At 42.5% G+C, this 19,592-nt stretch overlaps 1 protein-coding gene across 1 annotated transcript in view; it reads right to left on the bottom strand.

Annotated features, from left to right (window-relative positions):
* Window positions 1–270: 270 nt before the first annotated feature.
* The window catches only part of EBF1 (early B-cell factor 1), a 384,168-nt gene continuing 364,846 nt past the window's right edge, over window positions 271–19,592 (bottom strand). The window contains exons 11-15 of the mRNA XM_019505954.1: window positions 15,919–15,984; window positions 15,245–15,422; window positions 13,242–13,421; window positions 9,283–9,477; window positions 271–3,393 (exon numbers count right to left, since the gene is read on the bottom strand). Coding sequence (XP_019361499.1) covers window positions 3,362–3,393; window positions 9,283–9,477; window positions 13,242–13,421; window positions 15,245–15,422; window positions 15,919–15,984 — 651 coding nt within the window. The 3' untranslated portion in view covers window positions 271–3,361. The remainder of the gene's footprint in view (window positions 3,394–9,282; window positions 9,478–13,241; window positions 13,422–15,244; window positions 15,423–15,918; window positions 15,985–19,592) is intronic.

Genomic DNA, 19,592 nt, shown 5'->3' with positions numbered 1-19,592 from the left:
CCCTGCTGTCATTTATGATCTCCTTGTACTTCAGCTAGAAGAGAGGTTACACTTTTTTTTTTTAATCCCACACTTTGCCAATATTGTCTGTTTAGACTGCAAGCACTTTGGAGTTGAGATAGCTCCTAGCTCTGTTGCTATTGTACAGTAACTATACCAATCACGTTCTGGACGTCTCGGCATTATTGTGATACCGCGATGGATATAAAACCATGACACATGGGGGCTGCTGGCCAGCAGAAGCAGATAAATAAATACACGACGAGGAGCTGTTTTCACAGACAGGAAGTAACTTTAATTAAATATTGTGAAAGTTGAAAAGTTTTTACAGCTTGAATTTCTGCAAAAAAATTATAACAATCTCTACAGTAGTTAGTTTCTCTAACAATAGAACTGTACAGTGTGTGTGTCTATTCAAAAAGATTTAGATAAGAAGGTGAAAGGTTAGCAGTTTCAGAGATGACTTCATTTTAGCGGCATCCTAGTACAACTGTGAGGAAATAGGTATACTTTATGCACTCCAGTCATTGTGAAGCTTCACCTTTTAAAACTGAAATCTTGAACGTTTCCACTTAAAGCCATATTCTGTAAAGAGCGGCATCTTTTACTTTGTAAAAGATCGAGGGCCTTTTGCAGGGGGATTTTTTTTTTAATAAATTCCCTTTTATCAGATCACTATAAATAGCTGCGACAAAACAAATTATACACATTGTCAAAGGATCTTTGGACTGTGAAGTAAAGGGCTACGAATGTAGATGGCTAACATGGGTGTCTAAACAGCTACAACTCAGAATGGATCCTACAAGAGCAATCAAGGGTGTCACTGGACAAAATATGGCTTTAAATTTGATTACATTGCCGTGCGGTTGCTTACTATGTGAATTAGAATAACTGTTTGGAATACAGAGAAGCAATACACTGATGTCTCTCACATTTTTCCAGTTTTTTTTTTCCCCTTTTATTTTCTCGCCACGAAAAAAAAAAATGTTGTTTTCTTCCCTTCCCCGAAAAAAGATCACACTGTGACATTCTAGTGAAAACCATTGCAAAATTCATACAGGAAGCATGCACAGTTGCAGCATCGTTGTAAATGATTTCTTGCTTGACTAGAAAAAAGTTATATTGTCTTAAGGTAACAAAACAGTTCTTTTGTGCTTTTCAAATCCTTTTTTTCTTAGAATGTTAGTGATGATTGACAGTTCTGGTGCACAGTACAATGTACAAGTGAAATGAATATGATTTGCATTGTTAAGGCATCCAATCTGCTGGTTTATATTTATGTGAAAGACAGAGAAATATACAAGCAGACTTAAGAAAGAAAGTATTTTCATTGAGTTTTATGAAGTTTCTCCCCATATTTAATGCACAAAAATGCGTCACTCCAAAGAGGAGAGATCCCATGCATATTAAGAGTAAAACAGCATTAGTTTTTGTTAAGCCTCAAAAGCAAAGGATACATTTTTAAAATCTACATAACTAAATGCTACAAGAATAATATGCTACTTTTTGCCATATATTGGAAAAAACTTCTTAACTTACAAATAATACAAAAATAGACGATGGCTTTTGGGTGGAAATAAAAAAATGGAAGCATGGTTTTAAAACAATACTAAAAAAACCCAAAAAAACCTAGAAATGAAATGTTTTAAAATCACATTTAAACAGCTAATACAACGGTGAGCGACCAAACAAATCAGCACTTTTCACATAGCAAACATACACAATAAAATAAACTGGGGATGGGAAAAAAAGCAATGTACAAATTCCAAAGATAAATACATTATTTATATGGATATTTTACAAAATCCCCTTTAAAACAAAAAAACAAAACAAAACAAAAAAAGCTTTTTTTTTTCTTTAATTAATTTTGCAAGTATGTGCAAGCTAAAGGTAGTGAGCTCTTTTTGCAAAATATGCAGTAAAATTCTTTTTTTTGTGATATTGAAAAACTGTCTTAAGACATTAAAATGTATAAATAGAACAACAACTTTGGCAAAAAATCACAAAAAATCTACATTATTTATAACTACATACAAAACACAACAGCAAAGAAAAAAATATCAGGTAATGCATCTTCAGAGCTTTGCTGCCTCTTTGACTAATATTTTTAAGAACACTTCCCAGATAATGATAGCAAAATTCCTGTATTTATGGTTTTGACTTGAGACCTTCGTAAGAGCCCCCTCTGCCCCCCAAATTCATGTTCAATTCACTTACTGTTCAAAAGCAGTTACCTGTTGCTTAATAGATTATGTTACAAACTGAGCGGGTCGACTGATACGGCAAGGATCCTAGCGGGAGGCTGTCGAGAAGGGGCGTGCTTCTGGAGCCTTTATGGGAATGCGGGATCGCAGACGAGCTGAACCTCGTTTTGCCCCAGACAAACAACCGGGCTACAGCAAAAGGAAAACGAGTCCGAAAACGCCCAAATGCAAGGATGGCCCGAGTCCGTGTCTTCAGATTGCTATGCAAAGATGAGGCGAGATTGGGATGCGCAGTTCAGGTTACGCTAAACTCAAAGGAGGCCGCTCATTTGGACAGATCCTGATATAAGCTAAATGGAGAGCATGCTTGTTTAATTCTGCAGCTTTAGCATTATATCCAGAGGCACTGGGTTTCAGGGTCTGAAGGGGATTGCTTTTGCTATTCACGTCCTTGGCTATGCTTTCCCCAACGTTGCTTGTCACATTATTTACAATATGAAAGACAGAGATTACAATTTTCCCCCCTTGCCCCACCTGACCGGATACCTAGTGAACGGTATCTCGAAGTGAAAAATGTATCCCGTTAGCAAGCCGCCCCTGGATGAGCCACCGGTACGAGCCGACCCCTCGTTAAATAGCCATTACTCCTCTAAGAAAACTAACTGGCACTTCTATGCTGTCCCATACAGAGTTGTTATAAATGTTACCACTTCGTTTCCCTTTCCACCGCTTGAAAACAAAAAAGTCATAAATTAAAAACCTGGAGTTTCATCTCTAGTGTCCCTTTGTAATGGTGAGATTTATAAAAGACAAATGGCTGTTGACTTAAATCAAGCTTTAAAAACAAAAAACAAAACCAAAAAGTGGATTTTTGTTTCCATCAACACAGAATAAATAGCTCCCCCAAGTACTTGGGATGGACAACTGGAATCAACACCTTGCAATTGCAGATTCTTTGCTAATTTCAGGATTTGCAAGGATGGTGATTTTTGTTTTGTTTTGTTTAAAAATCTGCAGTTATTGTAAGATTCCTCTTTATTTTATTTTTATTTTTTAAAAAGGCCTGAGTAAAAAGTTCCACTCGGGGACTTGTATCAGATTTCTCTCTGAAGCAGAATCCAACCTCTTCATTAATAAAATTCTTCAAGGCAATTCTTTCACATGGGAGGAACAATCATGCCAGATATAGCTGTGGTGAGGAAGGGAGAGGAAGAAAAAAAACACGAAGGAAAAAAGTGACTTTTGTGCATCACGACACCAGTTCACCAAATAAACACACTGTTTTTACACATTTACGAGCCACGTTCTCATCTGAACGGTGAGCTGAACTCACGCACAAGTATCATACTGTACATGCAACAACACACACATATAACACACGAGCCCTGATCCTGCTCTCACTTACACTGGTGGAAATCTGGAATAAATGCTGGATTTTCCAGCGTAAGCAACCAAGAAAAGAATGGGGCCCTTCCTTCCTTCTCAGCTCTTAGATGCAGAGTTTGAGTGCTGATGGCAAAGCTCAGGAAGCCTAAACTTTGGAAAATACTGGGAGATTTTTCTAAATTCTGCTTGGGTTTTTTTGCTTTAGGAACAGATATTTGTTGTGTGGGCGGACGTCTGGCATCCCATAAACCAAGAGCGTTTATAAAAGCTGTTATCATGCATTTATTACACTATGGACACTGATGCACTATATTCTCCTCTTAACCCAGCTTCCTCCCACTGTATCAGCTGCATGTTCAAGCCTGGGAGTTGTGCATGTGTTTCCTTGGGGCCTGGGAGCAACGTCAGCCCACAGACCCAAGGAAGCCCCTCGTTCAATCTGCGACCCATCCTCCACCTCTGTGTGGGTATGCACTATGCATGGCTTCAGCCTGTGGTCTCCCCGTGTCTTCGGAGGCAAATTAAGAGCCGAGTGTTAGCCTCAACTTAGAATTTCCTCTTGCTTGTGGCTTGAAGTTGAATCAATAATATTACTTTAATATTCTTTCTAGTCTAATTTCCGAAGTGTTTACAGGCCTTCTTAAAAGGGAAGGTGTTTTGAGAAGAGCTATAGCTACAGATAAAAAACACAGACTCCTACACATCTTCACTTCCAGCTTTGTCTGCTGTTGTTAACCAGAGCCCACACCTCATCTGGCCAGCTGGACCGAGCACAGATGCACCCGGTGGACAGCGCAAGTATGCCTAGCATTACAGGAGGTAGCTACTTAACTGCATGGCAAAAGTTATAACAAGCCTGAATCTTTAAAATGTCAGTGGCATGGGTTATTTGCAACGGGATATAAAATGCATACTAGACTTCAGGGTGGCTGCACTTCATGGGCACATGATTTAAACACCAGAGCTGCCTGCCATCTCAGACATCTGGGCAAGTGATTTCTTAAGGAAGAACTCAGCCCTGGGACTGGTTCTAATTCATTGTGCTTTAATTACAGCTGCAATCATTTGATAAGAACTGAGCCAAAGTGAAAGACTCACAGATTTGGGGTTGGGGGGGGGAATGTTTTCTCCACAAACACCACCATATGTGCAAGAATTACAAGTCTAATCAGCAAGGGGAAAGCAGCTCGGGTAAACTGCATTGATTAAATGAAATAAAATGAGAGGAGAAGGCAAGAATGCAAAATGCATCCATGTGTTTGCAGGAGAGGTGACATATTGCAACCCTACAATAACACCCGATCACTGCAATGGGCACTTTGGTAGGGGCTGAGGTTATATTTGGGACCATTTTGAATGATGGGGTTTCCAAACATAAAATTGCAGACAGACCACGGTCTTATCTCATTTATGTTTTTTTGAACTTTGGGTGGCATGACAATTAGAGAAACGGGGAAGGTGGGGAATCTAGTCAAATGCTACGGCTCAAGTCGTTTCCTTGGTACGTGTAAGGGGAGGAGGCAGACATCTCAAATTAGAAAGTGCCAAAGGAATAATGGTGGGCATTTATACCTGGGCCTATCCAAGAGCCCCAGTGGTAGAGCTTTGCTTTGCTTTTCTAGTGTTTTTTATACCATGTTCATCATCATATCTGAGCATTTTGCAACCATGTATTAAGGAACATGACTACCAGCTATCGCCCCCCAGCCTTATCCCCACCTCCCAGAGAAGTCCCTTCAATGAAGGCGAAGACATGCTCAGGAAGGGGTGAAGCAGGTATGAGGGCTACCAGGTTATTGTCACAATTGATGGGGATAATATATGACATCTAGGTGGATCTGGGGGAGGCCAGACCACTCGCAACTGCTCCTGGTCTGCTGGAGAGGAAAAGCTGACTAACCTCCCTTCCAAAGGCATCCCATTTGTAGGGACAATTTGGGTCTAAAGTCACACATATCGGAAGATGCTAGGAACTATTCTTAGCTTTCACCAGACAGGGCTACAAGGCAGGGGTGAGAGCAGCCTTGCGGTAGACTGTTACTCCTCTGCCTCTACAAGGGGCAAGATATGGAGGGAAAGGGAAGGGCAACTGGCGAAGTCGTGATTTTGATCCCTGTCCTGCAGCACAGCGAGCGCAGCCGAGCTGGTGCAAGAAGGGGGTTGGTGGTGTCAGGTGCGGGTCCGCTGCACGGCGTCTCTTCCCCAAAGCAAACAAGGAGCCCAGGGACAACCCCGCGACTCCCCTGTGGGGCCGGGCAGGAAGCAGCTCTCCAACCCCAAGAACAAGTTCTGGGTTTTCCCATCCCAAATTGAGATAAAAATTCAAAATTTAGAGAAAAAAAAATCACAAAACCAAAATCCAACTCAAAACCTCACCACTGGGTGTAATCAAAATGCTTCATTTAGATCCCTTCCAAATATTCCAGCTGGATTTTAATTTTCCTCTTTTTTATTTTTTTAAAACTTTTTAATCTAAAGGTATCGACATTTTAAAACTTCAGACCCAGAAAAGAAAGCTAATTTGTTTTTCAGTTTAGAAAGTACATAACCTCCCCTCCCTCCTTCCCCTCCAATCATTCCTCAAGTCTGGAGATGTGTCCAAACCGAGCTCGAATGCTGGAGGTCAGCCTTCTCCTGGGGCAGCGGGACAGGGTTTGTGCACATCTCCTTGCAAAGGACTGCCATGGCTCTTTCTTTTTACTCTTCATGGTAAGGATGACCATGGTCTGCAAGAGACTTGCCAAGGAGGTGGTGCGGTCCCCAACCTTGAAAGTCTTCAAGAGGAGACTGCACAGGCGCCTTGCTGGGATCGTTTGGGTGGTATTCCTGCCCAGAACAGGAGGGTTGGACTCGATGATCCCTCAGGGTCCCCTCCAGCCCTTCACGTCTATGATTTCTCTGAGTCCAGGCTCAAACCTCCCATCACCAAAGACCCCACCCTGGTTCCTGACGTTTTAACATTGCCTCTTGGATAAATGCAAGAGAGGCACCTGGCACCACTGGAAGCAACATGGCGCGGAGGTACATCACGAGTAAGTTTTTAAGGAGCTGGTATTATTATTACCATCGAACTCTGCTAGTCTGAATTAAATTACAAGTCAAATGGCAAAATGACATCTCTTCTGCCTAAAAGCCTTGGTATTTCCATTCTGCCAAGTCCTCACTTAGATCCTGCTACTTTTGTTCCCTAAGTGCTCCGTCTATAGGGTCATGCACAGTCTCTGTGCTGCGGCATGCTATTGATTCTGAAAAGGGAGATATCAGAGGGAAATATTGTAGGCATGAGATCACAGCTCCTCCGAAAAGGGAAGCGCAGGGGGAGAGAGGGCAAGGAAAACCTTCCATCAATGGGTATTATTTCTCTCATCACATGCTAATTTGTATTTGCTGCCAGCAAATTACACAAATAATGTATTTCAAGTTTTACAAAATTGCATGGCAAAGAGAACAACAGATAAGCATGGCTGTTGTTCTAGTGAGTTCTGCTGATATCTGAGCTACATAAGCAAAGCTTGATTGCTTTCTGATGTAACCAGAAGCCCAAGAGAGATAAGACAGCCTCCTTATACATGATTGTTTATTTAAGCACTAAGACACAACAGGCAGCGCATTTTGGAGTGCTTATTGCATGCCTCGGGTAGTGTCAGAAGGTACGGGGCTAAAGGCTGCGTGTCGAACTCACCACGAAGTTCAGCAGTGCCCTACAAATGAACCGTCTCTCGGCGTCTCGCTCCCTATTATGAAACCGAATTGCTCAATAAAAATTAGGGGGAACGCTGAGATCAGTGTGTTTTCTGGGCATTGCAAATCTGGATGCGACATAACGAGCAGGCAAGTGGCGACTGCGACCAGCGCTCGACCGTCACTCCATAATTGCTTTCCATCACACGGCGTATGAACGCTGGAACGCCACAGCTGGCAAAATGAAAAGCCTTCTCCCATTGCTGCCTTGCTTTCCCCCACCCTGCTCCAGAGAGTGGCAAGGGGAGGGGAGGAGATGGAAGAAACACAAATATGCTGAAAAGGTAAAAGTAGGCAAGTCTTAGCTCTCGGTATTATTCAGGAGACTAAATCATTCGAGCTGCACAGAAACACTGTTTAAAGCTGCCACGCTATGGCAAGGTTGGATGTTTTAAAACATACCACACTTCCTGCACATCTAGGTCCAGCTGTTGTAGAAACCTCACTGTGCTTTGTTTCTGGCACCCGACCTGTATTTGAGGAGGCTTTGCAGGGACATCTCCTATTCTTGAATTCCAGCCTGATTACAATTTATTGTAGTGGAAGTCTTCATACCTCTCATTTACTAGCCTGAAGTGCACTGAGCACAATCTGTAGTGGTAACAGATTCCCGTTTTTATGAATGAACCTTTTCCACTCCGCACGCGCAGGGAGCCCATTGAATGACTCGACCTTGGCTATGGCCGGGAGTCTGGCTTCCTCCTCCGGTGGACGATGGACCACGCAGATTTTTTGGAGCATTACATGCATGTTTGGAAGAGCAACTTCCTACCGAAAGGGCCTTAGCGATGAAAGGGCTCAGAGCTCCTTACACAACTTGTGTGGGCACATGGGAAGGAAAACAGACCTCAAACACAACACGCATCACAAAACCTTTCCACCTCTAGCACAATTCGAGGCAGCTGGCTGCATCTGCTCCTGGAAATTCCCCCAATTAAGTGAGCCTGAAAATGTGTGTCTCTCTCAGGGCACGACAGTGCAGGAGCGCGGGAATTATAAAGGAGGGTTTTTAGGGTGCAAAACAGGCTGAACCAAACAACGAAGCAGACACTTGTGTTCTTTGCAGAGTCCCCGGCTCTGACTGGCTTAATCTCTTGTTCACCAGCTTGCAACAGCTCTCCAAGACATACTTCAGTAAAACAACAGGAATATTTTTGAATCAGAGGGGAAGGGACACTGGAAAGAAGCAGCTCCCTTATTAAGAACAGCTGAAGAGGCTTTCAGAGGGACAGTCCACCACTTAGGAGATTAACTGGCTTACAGACAGTACATTAATCACTCCTAGCTAATGTTTGCCCCAGTACAAACTAAGTTGGGAAATGCTCTTATTAGTTTGGAATATGCCTTATATATTTACTCGAGGCAAAAGGCTCGAGCCAAGCTTTGCAACTCTCTGCCATGACACACTAGAGCTCTTGTGGAGCCAGTCGGTTTTCTGCACAACTGTACTATGACAAAGGAAAAACAAAAACCAAAAAAAAGAAAGAAAAGGAAGGGAAGATTGAGTGACGTACTTCAGGAGAAGGCCAGCCCCTGGAGAGACCCTGCATTGGAGTACTTGCTAGAGTCCACAAAAGACTGGTCTGATAATGGACGACCACAGGGAATAAGAAAGGAAAGAAAGAAAAAGGATGGTATTAGTAAGCTGAAATATTACTCGTTTCTTTTTTTTTTTTATCAAAACACTAGATCTGCGGTCTAAGAGCCACAGGATCTCAATGCAGCAGTATTAGTATTGTTAGAAAGAAAGAGAGAGTGTGTGTGTGGGGAGGGGGGCCGGACATCTGCAAGGCATGGAGGGAATGGGCCGAATCCAGGCACTTTGCAGGAGGGAAGGAGAGGACAGAGACGGCCGGCCAGCCCCATCCCCCTGGACAACAGCTCATGGCACGGCGGGTTGCTCACGGCACCAAGAGCAGCCATCTCCATGGCCATGGAGGTTTGGACCTACCTTGCAGGCTATTCCCATTGGTGCTGGTGCAGGTGGGAGGAGGGGAAGTTTGTGGTCTCACGACAGGGGCGAAAGCGCTCTTCTGTTTCACCGCTGAGACCATGTTGGCTGGTGAGAAGGAGAAGATCCCAGAGGAACTGCTACAGTTGGAGGGGAGGCTAGTGGAGGAAGCCATGGTTGGACTGGACGGCACAACTAGAGGTAGAAAGACCAAGAGCAGACAGTTCTTACTACGAGGTTGCAAGCAGGCACTAGAAATACAACACTCCTGGGTCTGGGGTGAATAAGGCCTGCATTCAAAAGGCTGCCAAATGGGAACATCTCCCCTTGATTTCAAAGAGTCAGGAGAAACCAGGTCCATGGTGCACAGCCATCACCAGTGGGAAACTCCTTCACCCGGCTGATGCGTAATTGCTCACGACTCGCGGTTCTTGGTGCTGTTATAGACTCACCCCCTTTTTTTTTTTTGCCAGTACCTTCTTGCACTTTAAAATACTCGTTTAGATGACCTTAACGATTGGCATCAGCAGCTGCTCATGTTGGTACCTGGAAAATCTCAGCTGAGGTTGGGAAGGGGGAGAGGAAAGGCAGTGGCGCAGGATCGGTTGCAGGTCACAGCACTGAAGGGCGAGTGCCATGTTTAAAGAGCAAACCTGGCTCTGGAGCACGATTTGGAAAAGCCCTGGGTAGCGGTGCCAGCCTTCCTGGCAACGCTTGTGTGCAGGGAACGGGCCTGCACGGTTTTGCACAAACCCACAGAAGGTCAAGGCTCTCGACTCTGCACCCAGACGACTTTCGTCCAGATTCAGCGGCATGGCACAAGCCAGTTTTTCTTTTCTTAACCTTTCACTCGCATTGCGGAGGTTGGGGCTGAACGAGAGCTAGCACGAGACAGGAGAGGAACTCCACAGAAAGGAGTCCCTCGGCTTTCACGCTGGTCTCTGGCTCAGGAGGGGCAGGCACGGGTCCTCTGAAGTTGCAAAAAGTGACTTTCAGCAGACTGTGAAAAACAGCCCAGCTGTAAGCAGCCAAAGTTGCTATCCCGCAAGACAGCCGCTACGGCAGCATGGTTTGTTGGACATGTTCCCTTCTCCTCGTGCCTGGAAATCCTACTTCCCAGATACCTCCTTTCCATTTCCAGTGAGCAAACTCACCCTCTCCTATTCCCTCTTTTTCTTAAACCTGAAATCAGGGTAGTTTCTAGCATCAAAGTGTCTCCCAGCTTTGGAAAGGCTCCTTCCACGAGGACCTCCCGTGTCCCCGAGTTGTGTCGCTCCTATTCGGTCTCTACCCTGGTGTGTGGCAGGAGCAAGGTGAGAGGGCAAAGTGTAAAGGGGAAGGGAGTGGGGGTAACACTGGTGAATATATTTTGCCTAATACTTAAAATATTTAAAGCAGAAACCTGGTTTTATGTTGATCAAGTAAAGCAACCCCCTGGAAGGATCTGGTGGGAGCACAGTCTGGACACGCCGCTTTCTACATTGTCCTTCAAAGCCAGGGGCCACATCCTTCACTGGTATACATGACTGCACCTTCATTGCTTCCGGGGGAGCTATCCTGATTTACATCGAGGGAAGACCAGGCGACGCACCTGGCAGGCCAGTAGGAAATGCACTGGTTTCTTCAGGCTTTGTAAAGTTTTAAACACTGTTGTTTTTTAAACGAGGGCCACCATTTTACCTCTCTCAGATCAATTTTATATGCTAAGATTGGCTAATTAACACGGACTGTTCCAACTGCAAAGCCGCCACACAGGAGGTTTGATTTTTGAACGCACGTATGCTTGAAATCCTGCTGTTTCCTATATAATGCAATTAAAGTCTTTACTTCATGCATTTATCAAGCAGGTTTGGAGCAAGTGTGCTTCCCTAAAAACACAGCCAGAGCGCTGCGTATCACAGCCTTGCTGCTCCCCACCTGGCTCCGGAGAGCAGAAGGACCCACCAGCATTAGGAGGCTCTCATTTTATTTCTGATTTTGTTTAGAAACTGTTTACGTATGCGAGCGGCTTATGAATAATTAAATACCACAGGAAGAAATTTCTAATCAGCTGAGCTTTGGCTTATTATTTTATTTGCATTTATGCTGATAAAAATCCTCCCATTTGAGTCCATGGGCAAGAATCTGATATCATATTTGCTAACGCGGAGGAAATCAATTAATGAAAACGAAACGTTCAGAGTTTCACAGTCTGACAGATAGAATCTGAGTCTGAAGTCACTCGGCATCGGCAAGGACTTGTTAAGGGAGAGCAATCAAAGCACCTAAATTGAATTGCTACTATACAGCAATTAGTTTATTGATTTAATTAAGAATGCCACCTTTTAATTTTCAGGTCATGATTGAAACATTTTCTGATTGAATGGATTAGGTATTAGCAGAATGACAGATCTACCAAGAAAGCCTCCCCAAATAGAAATAGCAAAGGCTGAGAAGCCGACTGTTATTCTAAAGATGTTTTCGTTCATAAATATGAAATAACACATTGCTGGAGTGCTCTAAATGCATTGCAGGCATCTGCTTCCAAAAAGAGACGTCTCATCAATCATGTTAGATTATGAATTCAGAGAGCAGGGATTCTGTGATAGTAAACTCAGCTTAATAAGTAAGATCGTTTGTAACATTAATGATTACTCTGTTATTAAGGTAGAAAGTAATGACAGGCTGGAGATTCCCAAGTTAGAAAATACCGTGTGTGTGGGTGCAGCATTTCCCCTAAATATTGGCAAGCTAGCAGCTATGGGCATTATTTGCAAATGAAATCATTAACGGTCTCATTTCATTTCTGCAGTTCAACAGAATTAACTGCTTTTATGAAGTCACGGTAGCTGTAGAAAGGCATGCCTTGATATAGCTCACAGTTCATATACCCAGTACATATTAGGATCCGTTCCCAGCAAAACTCATGGGCCTGATTCTTCCATTAGTTTTTGCACTGGCATTAAAATTGCTGGAACTACTCTTAGGAGATGCCACTAGTCAGTATGAGTAGAAAAGGTCGAAGGTCCCAGGAAGATCCCAGTAGTTTCAGCTCCTCGCATAAATAAGGATTATTCAGATTGGTATATTTTCAGGCTCCGGCCCATTGTCCCTGAGTTTGCAAGCATTTACATACATGCTTAAGCGTACACAGGTTAGCAGTCCTTTTCAATCCACGGAGTACATAAAGTTTATCCTGCACATGAATGTTTGCTGGATGGGGACCCTAGACTGCAACCTCTTCAGGACAGCTAAATCTGCTTTCCCTTGGTTTGTCTCTTTGTGGCTCTTTATAAATGCTAAATAAAAGCAAGCCAAATGCTGAGACCCTTGTTTAAATTCTTCACAGTCCGAACTCCCAACAAAGCAAGATAGGACTGAAAAATGAAACAGTACTGAGACCTCAAGATTTAGCCCCATAACAATTCCTAATTGCTTCAAGCGAAATTACCATATTATTTCCACAGATCCCTCAAAACCATCCTAAGGGCATGCTTGTGAGAACATCAGCCCTCACCAAAATTGCAGCAACTTCTTTTCCTTATCTTGATACCTGATGGTTGTGCTTCATTTCAAAACTTCTCCCCCCAGTAACAAGAGATGGTCACAAGCGTTCACAAAACCCAAGATTAAGTACTTTACATGACCCTCGCTGTGCAGAATTGGCAGTGCATCAGACCCTGCATCTGATTTACACCATGCAAGAAAAGTTATGAAACTATCAACCCCAATCATGGGCAAGATTATCCTTTTTCTGCTCTGCATGACTGTCTCCAAGAAATAATTGTGGCATAGAGTTTTTATGTCTAAGCACTTATGTCTTTAAAGTGCTCCAAAGGTCAGTGCCTTAGGGACAAGAGAAAAGTCCAGGCTCAGATTCAGGTGCTCAAAATAGAAGTTAAATATCGAGTGGCACAGAAAAGTCTCCGCATCCTTCTAATGGAAATGTGCAAAATGCCCAAGCGCTATGTAATACTCACTGGCGTAGGGAGAGTTGGCAGCAGACCCATTCAGGAAGGTTGGAGAACCGCCTAAATTTGACATTCCGGCATTCCCGTAGCCATTCATGCTCGTGGTGACTGAGTTGTAGTTTGTCTGCTGAGGGGTGGTGCTTGGCACGTACCCGTGCGGTGACACGCTGCTCGAGTTGCGAGTAAAACCTTTGGGAAGGAAGGAATACATTCAAAGATTGGGCGTAACACAAGAAGTGACTCTGAATGAGCAGCGAACAAAAGCCTGGCCTCCTCGCCTAAGACAACTGGTAGAAGCAACAATAGCACTTACTCTTGAGGGCCCATCAGTGGGAAATTGGAGATGGACTAAATCAGCGTGCACGTTTGTCCTAAGTTTTCAAAGTGACTAGTGCTTTTGGATGCTCAAGTAGAGACATATTAATATAGCGTATAGTAATATAGTGTATTAATATAGTGATGTAGTAAAAGAAAGCAATTTTAAGACGAAATTATACACTATGTTACTATGTCTCAAGAAGTACCGAGTAGTCACTTTGGGGGTGAGGATTGTAGCCGTCTTGGTCTAAGGACATTGGCAGACCAGGTGCTTTGGGTAAACGTGATCTCTTTTATTAGACCCTCTAAATGGTTGGAAAAACTATTCTTTACAAGCTTTTGGGCACAAACACCTCAGGCATAGGGCGAGTCTGCTAGTGTTTGTGTGTGCACGTTACCTGTGGGTGCACATTTCTCACAAGGCAACCACTGTCTCCAGTCTCTCAGCTGTAATCCTCAAAGAGAATTTACAAAACACCTTTCACAGACGAGCCTACAAACTTCACTGCATAAATCTAGTGGATGCAAATTATCATGGAATAAAGATAGACATTGGATTTACAGCACATTACAACTTGCCTGCCATCTGATAACCCCAGGTAACCTCTCTACATTTTACCACCTACATTTTACCACCAGTCAACATCCCCTTCTTTTGTGGGGGGGGGTTTCTACCCCCCCCATCCTACCTACCTGTCTGACACCCCTTAACTCCCATCCTCTCTGATCTTCCCTGCCATGCATTTGCATTTTCACAGACCTGCATTTTGCATATTGGCTTAAACATCTCTTCCACCTGAAAGAGCACACAAACACCAGCAGACTCTCCCTATGCCTGAAGAACTGTGTTCGTACAAAAAGCTTACAAAGAACATTTTTTCCAACCATTTAATGGGTCTCATAAAATGTATCACATTTAACCCAAGACCTCTGTCTGTCTAGTCATTTTGGAAAATCGGTGTATGTGCTAATATACAAGTGAGTTCCCCAAAGCTCCAGGATGTCTGAATTTCAATATCTAGACCCAATTCTGAGCTCCTAGACAATTCTGAGAGATGGGAATAGGGAATCTGAGTCAAAAGGCATTTGCACTTCTAAGAGATAAAATCCCAATTTTCCTGCCTGTATGTGCTCCATCAGTGGATTGCATGTTATGGTCTAAAACTATACTTATATTGTGGTATGATATAAATTGTTTTTTCTGCCTTTTACCCCTAAACTGTGCTCTACGCCGCTAGAACATATCAGGAGGGGAGAGAACCATGGTTTTATTTTATTTGCAACAATTTTCTTCTTAATTTTTGAATGTAAAATGTTGTCCCAATTTTAATTTCATTATACAGCTACTTGATGGGACACGACCTCTATATCCCTTTGGGAGAGTTTCTTACATTTTGTTTCTTGCTTTCAGAATCCAGGCAAAATTTTGAAATATTTCAACTAGCTTCCATGTTGCACTTCTGACCAAGCTAAACTATCAACTGGATACAGAGAGCTACTCCTTTATTGCAAGACAATACCTTCCTGGATTCAGGAAATCATCTGTTTTCAGGAAAGCCTGAAATCATGTGCTTAATTGCAAGCATCTGCTTGGGACTACAGACATTAATAAGACTGAAGGACAAGTTTATGCTGTTCTGAATAGGCCTAGACCTCAGAGGACATGAAAGGAGGAAGGTGTTTCTTCTTCTGACCCTGACTGGTGGCCTGCGAGGCTTCGGAGACGTTGACAGCTAGCTGACCACTGAAGGAATTCACTCCCATCATCCCTGCATGGACGGACGTGTTAGCAAGTGCTGGGAGCTGGTTGTGATTGCGGGGAACACTGTACAGTGCTTCTGCAATATCTGCTGCTCTTTTCAGGATTATTTCCTAGACAGGGAAAGGAAAGAAAAATAAATTAAAAGGATTGGCAATTGACTTCCAACAGACACAAGAAAGCTACTTAACCAAACATGCGCTAGGTGTGACAGAGGATGGGTTGTTTCTAAGTGAGCGGGCTGAGTTCAGCCAGCTCGTTAACAATGGGAAGTTGGTACCATTTTACGATAAATGCTCGTGTTTGTGGGAAAAGGCTGGACATTTCAACCCCAGTCTGCTTTCCTGTGGATAAAAGTCCAAACCACAAAGAAACCCAGCATCCTCAGTACCACATGCTACATAGCAATGGGACCTGACCCACCCCCACCGCTCCCCCCATGTGCTGGTGACATTAGACAAGAGCCCCCACAGGTGACAAACAGCTGATTTCTGTACATCCGCCTTCTTTCCCCATTACAATTATGCATCTCCTTCCCCACTCGAGTTGTTGGCATATCCCAGAATGAAGCGTATTCAGGTTTGAGGGGGTTGATATAAATGCAATTACCTGGTTATTATGTGGCATACCATAGAGAGCCTCTACCAAATCAGCTGCTCTCTTCAATATTACTTCCTGTCAACAGAAAAAACAGAGGTGCTGCTCAGAGTTTGATCAAGGCCATGCAAGAAAAGCACTTTGTTGTGATCGGTGCATTGCTCCAGAGGCTGCTCTAGGTTCCTCTCCACTCCCCCACCAAACAGGTAACCCTTAGCGAAACAACCCTCCGCAAACACCGAGCAATGTTAAATCGCTGGTTCATCCTATTCGCACACATGCTTAATCAAGTCAAAAGGTGAGAGTTATCGTTGCTGCAAAATAAAATACATCACTCAATTGTCTCTGCCATCTGCACTATAAACCACTCATAGGTTTATTGCAGAATACAATCCTGAGGTCATTTGCTAGATTACAGCAATCAATGTCATTCAGAGCCTGTTATGAATCCCTTAGATGTGTTTATTTTGTTCTTAATTGCATTTCACAGGAATGGTGACCTTCTCAGGCAGGCCACATTCAAGGGATATCTAATCAGTCCTGTGCTACCGGTAATGTAGCGTTCAAGTTGTGCGGTTTGCATTGGGGTGTGATGGGTCAGAGCTAAAACCGTGCATGTGTGAGCGATGCAGGAGAGGAGGTTAAAAAAACAAGCACATTTAGACCACCGCAACATAAAGGCACAGACGTGTAGTGTGGAAGGACGCCTCAAAGAATCCCCTGCATGGAAGCAGGAGATAGCAGAGGTGGGGCATTGGCTCTGAATTTTGGGCATCTCTCTACCTCTCATTACTTTGCTTGTCCCTTTTCCCATCACCATATTTGTGCATCCAGGTTGTGATCTCTGTGCCCAGTTGCACTAAGTCTCCTTTCCTCCTTTCTCAAGCTCTGTTACTCCCTCTAGTATCTCCCTCTGACATCTGGGTAATGCTATTCCTCTTTGGTCTGTATTTCTGAACATGAAGAAATGCACTCTAGCAACTAGGACAGGACACTGGAAAAAAAGAGCTGCAAAATTAAGTTCAAATGCAATTTCCCTTCTTACCCTTTCAGAGCACCCAGCAGATATCTACTGGCCTGGAAAAAACCCTCTGCATAATTTCTTTAAAATAAAACAGTATATTTCTCCCTACCAGCAGCTGAGTGTTTTTTCCTACTATAGATATATGCTACCTAAGTACATATTTCTGTAAGTAGTTTACAAAAATAAATGTAGCACCAATTCTGAGGTTTTTATACTTTTGTATAAAGTTAAAAAAGTTTAACTTAAAATATTTTACAGAATAGTGATATTTTATACCAAAAAGAAGCAGTAATGCTCAATTTTCATATACTGTAGACTCTGATCAGAAAATAGAGATATAATTGCATTCATTTTGCTGTCACCATAACCTCTTCAAAAATCCTCGAACAACTCTTCACATGACAAGCTTTTAGATGCATATTAGCATTTTTTTCAATTTTAAATTCTCCATAATATAAGATAAAATAGTTGTCATACTGCAGTAACTACTTATGACATATATAATGTCCTAAATTCAAAAATGAGATAGAGGATTTTTGTACTCCCAGTAAACATTTAGGCTTGCCTTAAGCTGCTCTCCACCCCTCTTTCAGAACACACATTTCAATTATTTTCCACACATGATGCAAGGTGCATTATATAATTGATGGATTTGGAATCAATACATTAAAAAATGGAAGTTAGGCAGGTACAGCATTTTCATTTCCGTGTTTTTTTGACCACAGCAGTTAATAATTTAATAGCAGATGAACTGACTATACACAGTTCCTATGCCAAATCAGGCTGTGCTGCTTTGAAAGAGCCATTTAAAAACTGCCCACTCCCAGCCCAGCCCTTTTTGCCTTCTATTAAAAATTCAAACTGAAGAAAAGGGGAAAAGATCATCTTGGCAAATTGCGTCTTTTCTAGCCTGCACTAGGTGTATTTCTAAATCAAGCATTATTGTGCAGGTGTTTGACTTTGCAAACATGGATTCATTTCATTTAAGGAAAAGTAGTCATTCTGCATATTTGACTAATTCAAAAAGCAGGGACTGGTAGAGGATCCACACATTGTTTGTCTAATATTGTTAGTTTAAAATGCCACAACCCCAAAGTATTAAAATTATTCCATCTCCCCTCACCCCACAAATCTTAATTATCTATGCAATGCTGACCTAAAATCACACTGAAGTGAGTCTGGAAGGAGACTGAAGAAAAAGCACAAGGGGGAAAAAAGCCCATAAAGCTGCTACAAACAATCTGAAAACATATTCCTATTTTTAAGGGATTGCAGATTATTGGATACCTTACCTTATCATACTTCATGCAAATAAAATTAATTTTCCATTGTGGAATAGATTGAAAAGTCCCATTAAACATTTCCAGCTAGTCACCGGTTATATTTTTTAACATTTCCAGAGCCTGTAAACTGGAGTTTTGTGCTTTCTTAAACAACATGCTCCCACAATAAAAGCTTTTCCTTGTTTATGACATTTTCAGATCACACAGGGTGCGCATTACACAAAAACTCTTTTTTCAGGTACTGTTATCTTTCCTTCCAGAGCTGGCGGTAGCTTTTATGGCAACGCACCAGCCTTAAAAATGCACAATAAAATGCTGTGATGTCTACTTCTAAATACATTAACTTTTTAATGCAATTTAAACTTTTGCAGCTTCACTTAAATTACTGCGGGAGCGGTAGTTATTACTCCAACAACAGAGGAGCCCCCAAAGTCCTCTATAAGTTAGAGCAGCAGACCTTGCAAGGTGCTTGGATTGCGGTGACCAGAAAATTGTTCTCACCTCCATGTCATTACGCTCCCAGTGAACCAGCCCCCGAGCATGTTTGTGTTCGGGATCTAATATATTGCCTTTCAATCAGAGCTGAGAGCCACTGAACACATAGACAGAACATGACGAGCAGGTCAGGAAAGCAATAAAGATTTTACAGAGCTGTCCAAGGTGCTAAATTTACTCAATAATGGGTTTGGCACCATAGTGTTAACCTCTCATTTACTACCAGTTTGAGGGACTAAATTGAAGTAGCTGACTTCATTTACCTTGAAATGTATATTTTATGACATTATGTAAGTAGATTGAAAGGGCACTGCAGTTTTAACAATTTAAAGGCTAAAGCATGTTTAAGATGAAGCTTGAATATTTATTGTATATTGCACTTAAAGTATATAGTATATTAAAATGCATTGATTAAATTTGTAAAAGGTATTATAAAAAAGGACAGCTAATATAAAAGATCTATGTCTTTTAAAATCCAGTTGATACTGTATGGTACTATCACGGTGGTGATAGACAGACGGCCGGACGCTGAAAGGCGAGTAAGATTGGCAGGCTATAAAAAGAAATGCCAGGAGCTGCTGTCCCATATACTTTTTTGTTCCCTGAAATTTCTTCTTTGCTTCCATTTTAGGAATGTAGATTATCACAGCACAAAGTGGCCGTCATATAAAGGTTCTTCCATTTGAATACGCAAGCCCAAATATTTCTGGAGAGTTTGACTAAACTTAATATCTAATTTATGAGGCATTTGTCAGAAAAGATTCACTCTTTTATTATGTCGAAAATCTCCCTACTCTGGGTGCACAGTAAAAGAACATGCAGCAATTAGCCTGTGCTAATATAAGGATTTCCTTGCCTTGTATTTTCTTGGGGGGGGGGGGGGG

The sequence above is a fragment of the Gavialis gangeticus genome, unplaced genomic scaffold, assembly GCF_001723915.1.
Source record: "Gavialis gangeticus isolate Ggan-Ray unplaced genomic scaffold, GavGan_comp1, whole genome shotgun sequence".
Lineage (NCBI taxonomy): Eukaryota > Metazoa > Chordata > Crocodylia > Gavialidae > Gavialis > Gavialis gangeticus.
The sequence above is the reverse complement of the archived record's forward strand: the minus strand, read 5'-3'. Positions and strand labels throughout refer to the sequence as shown.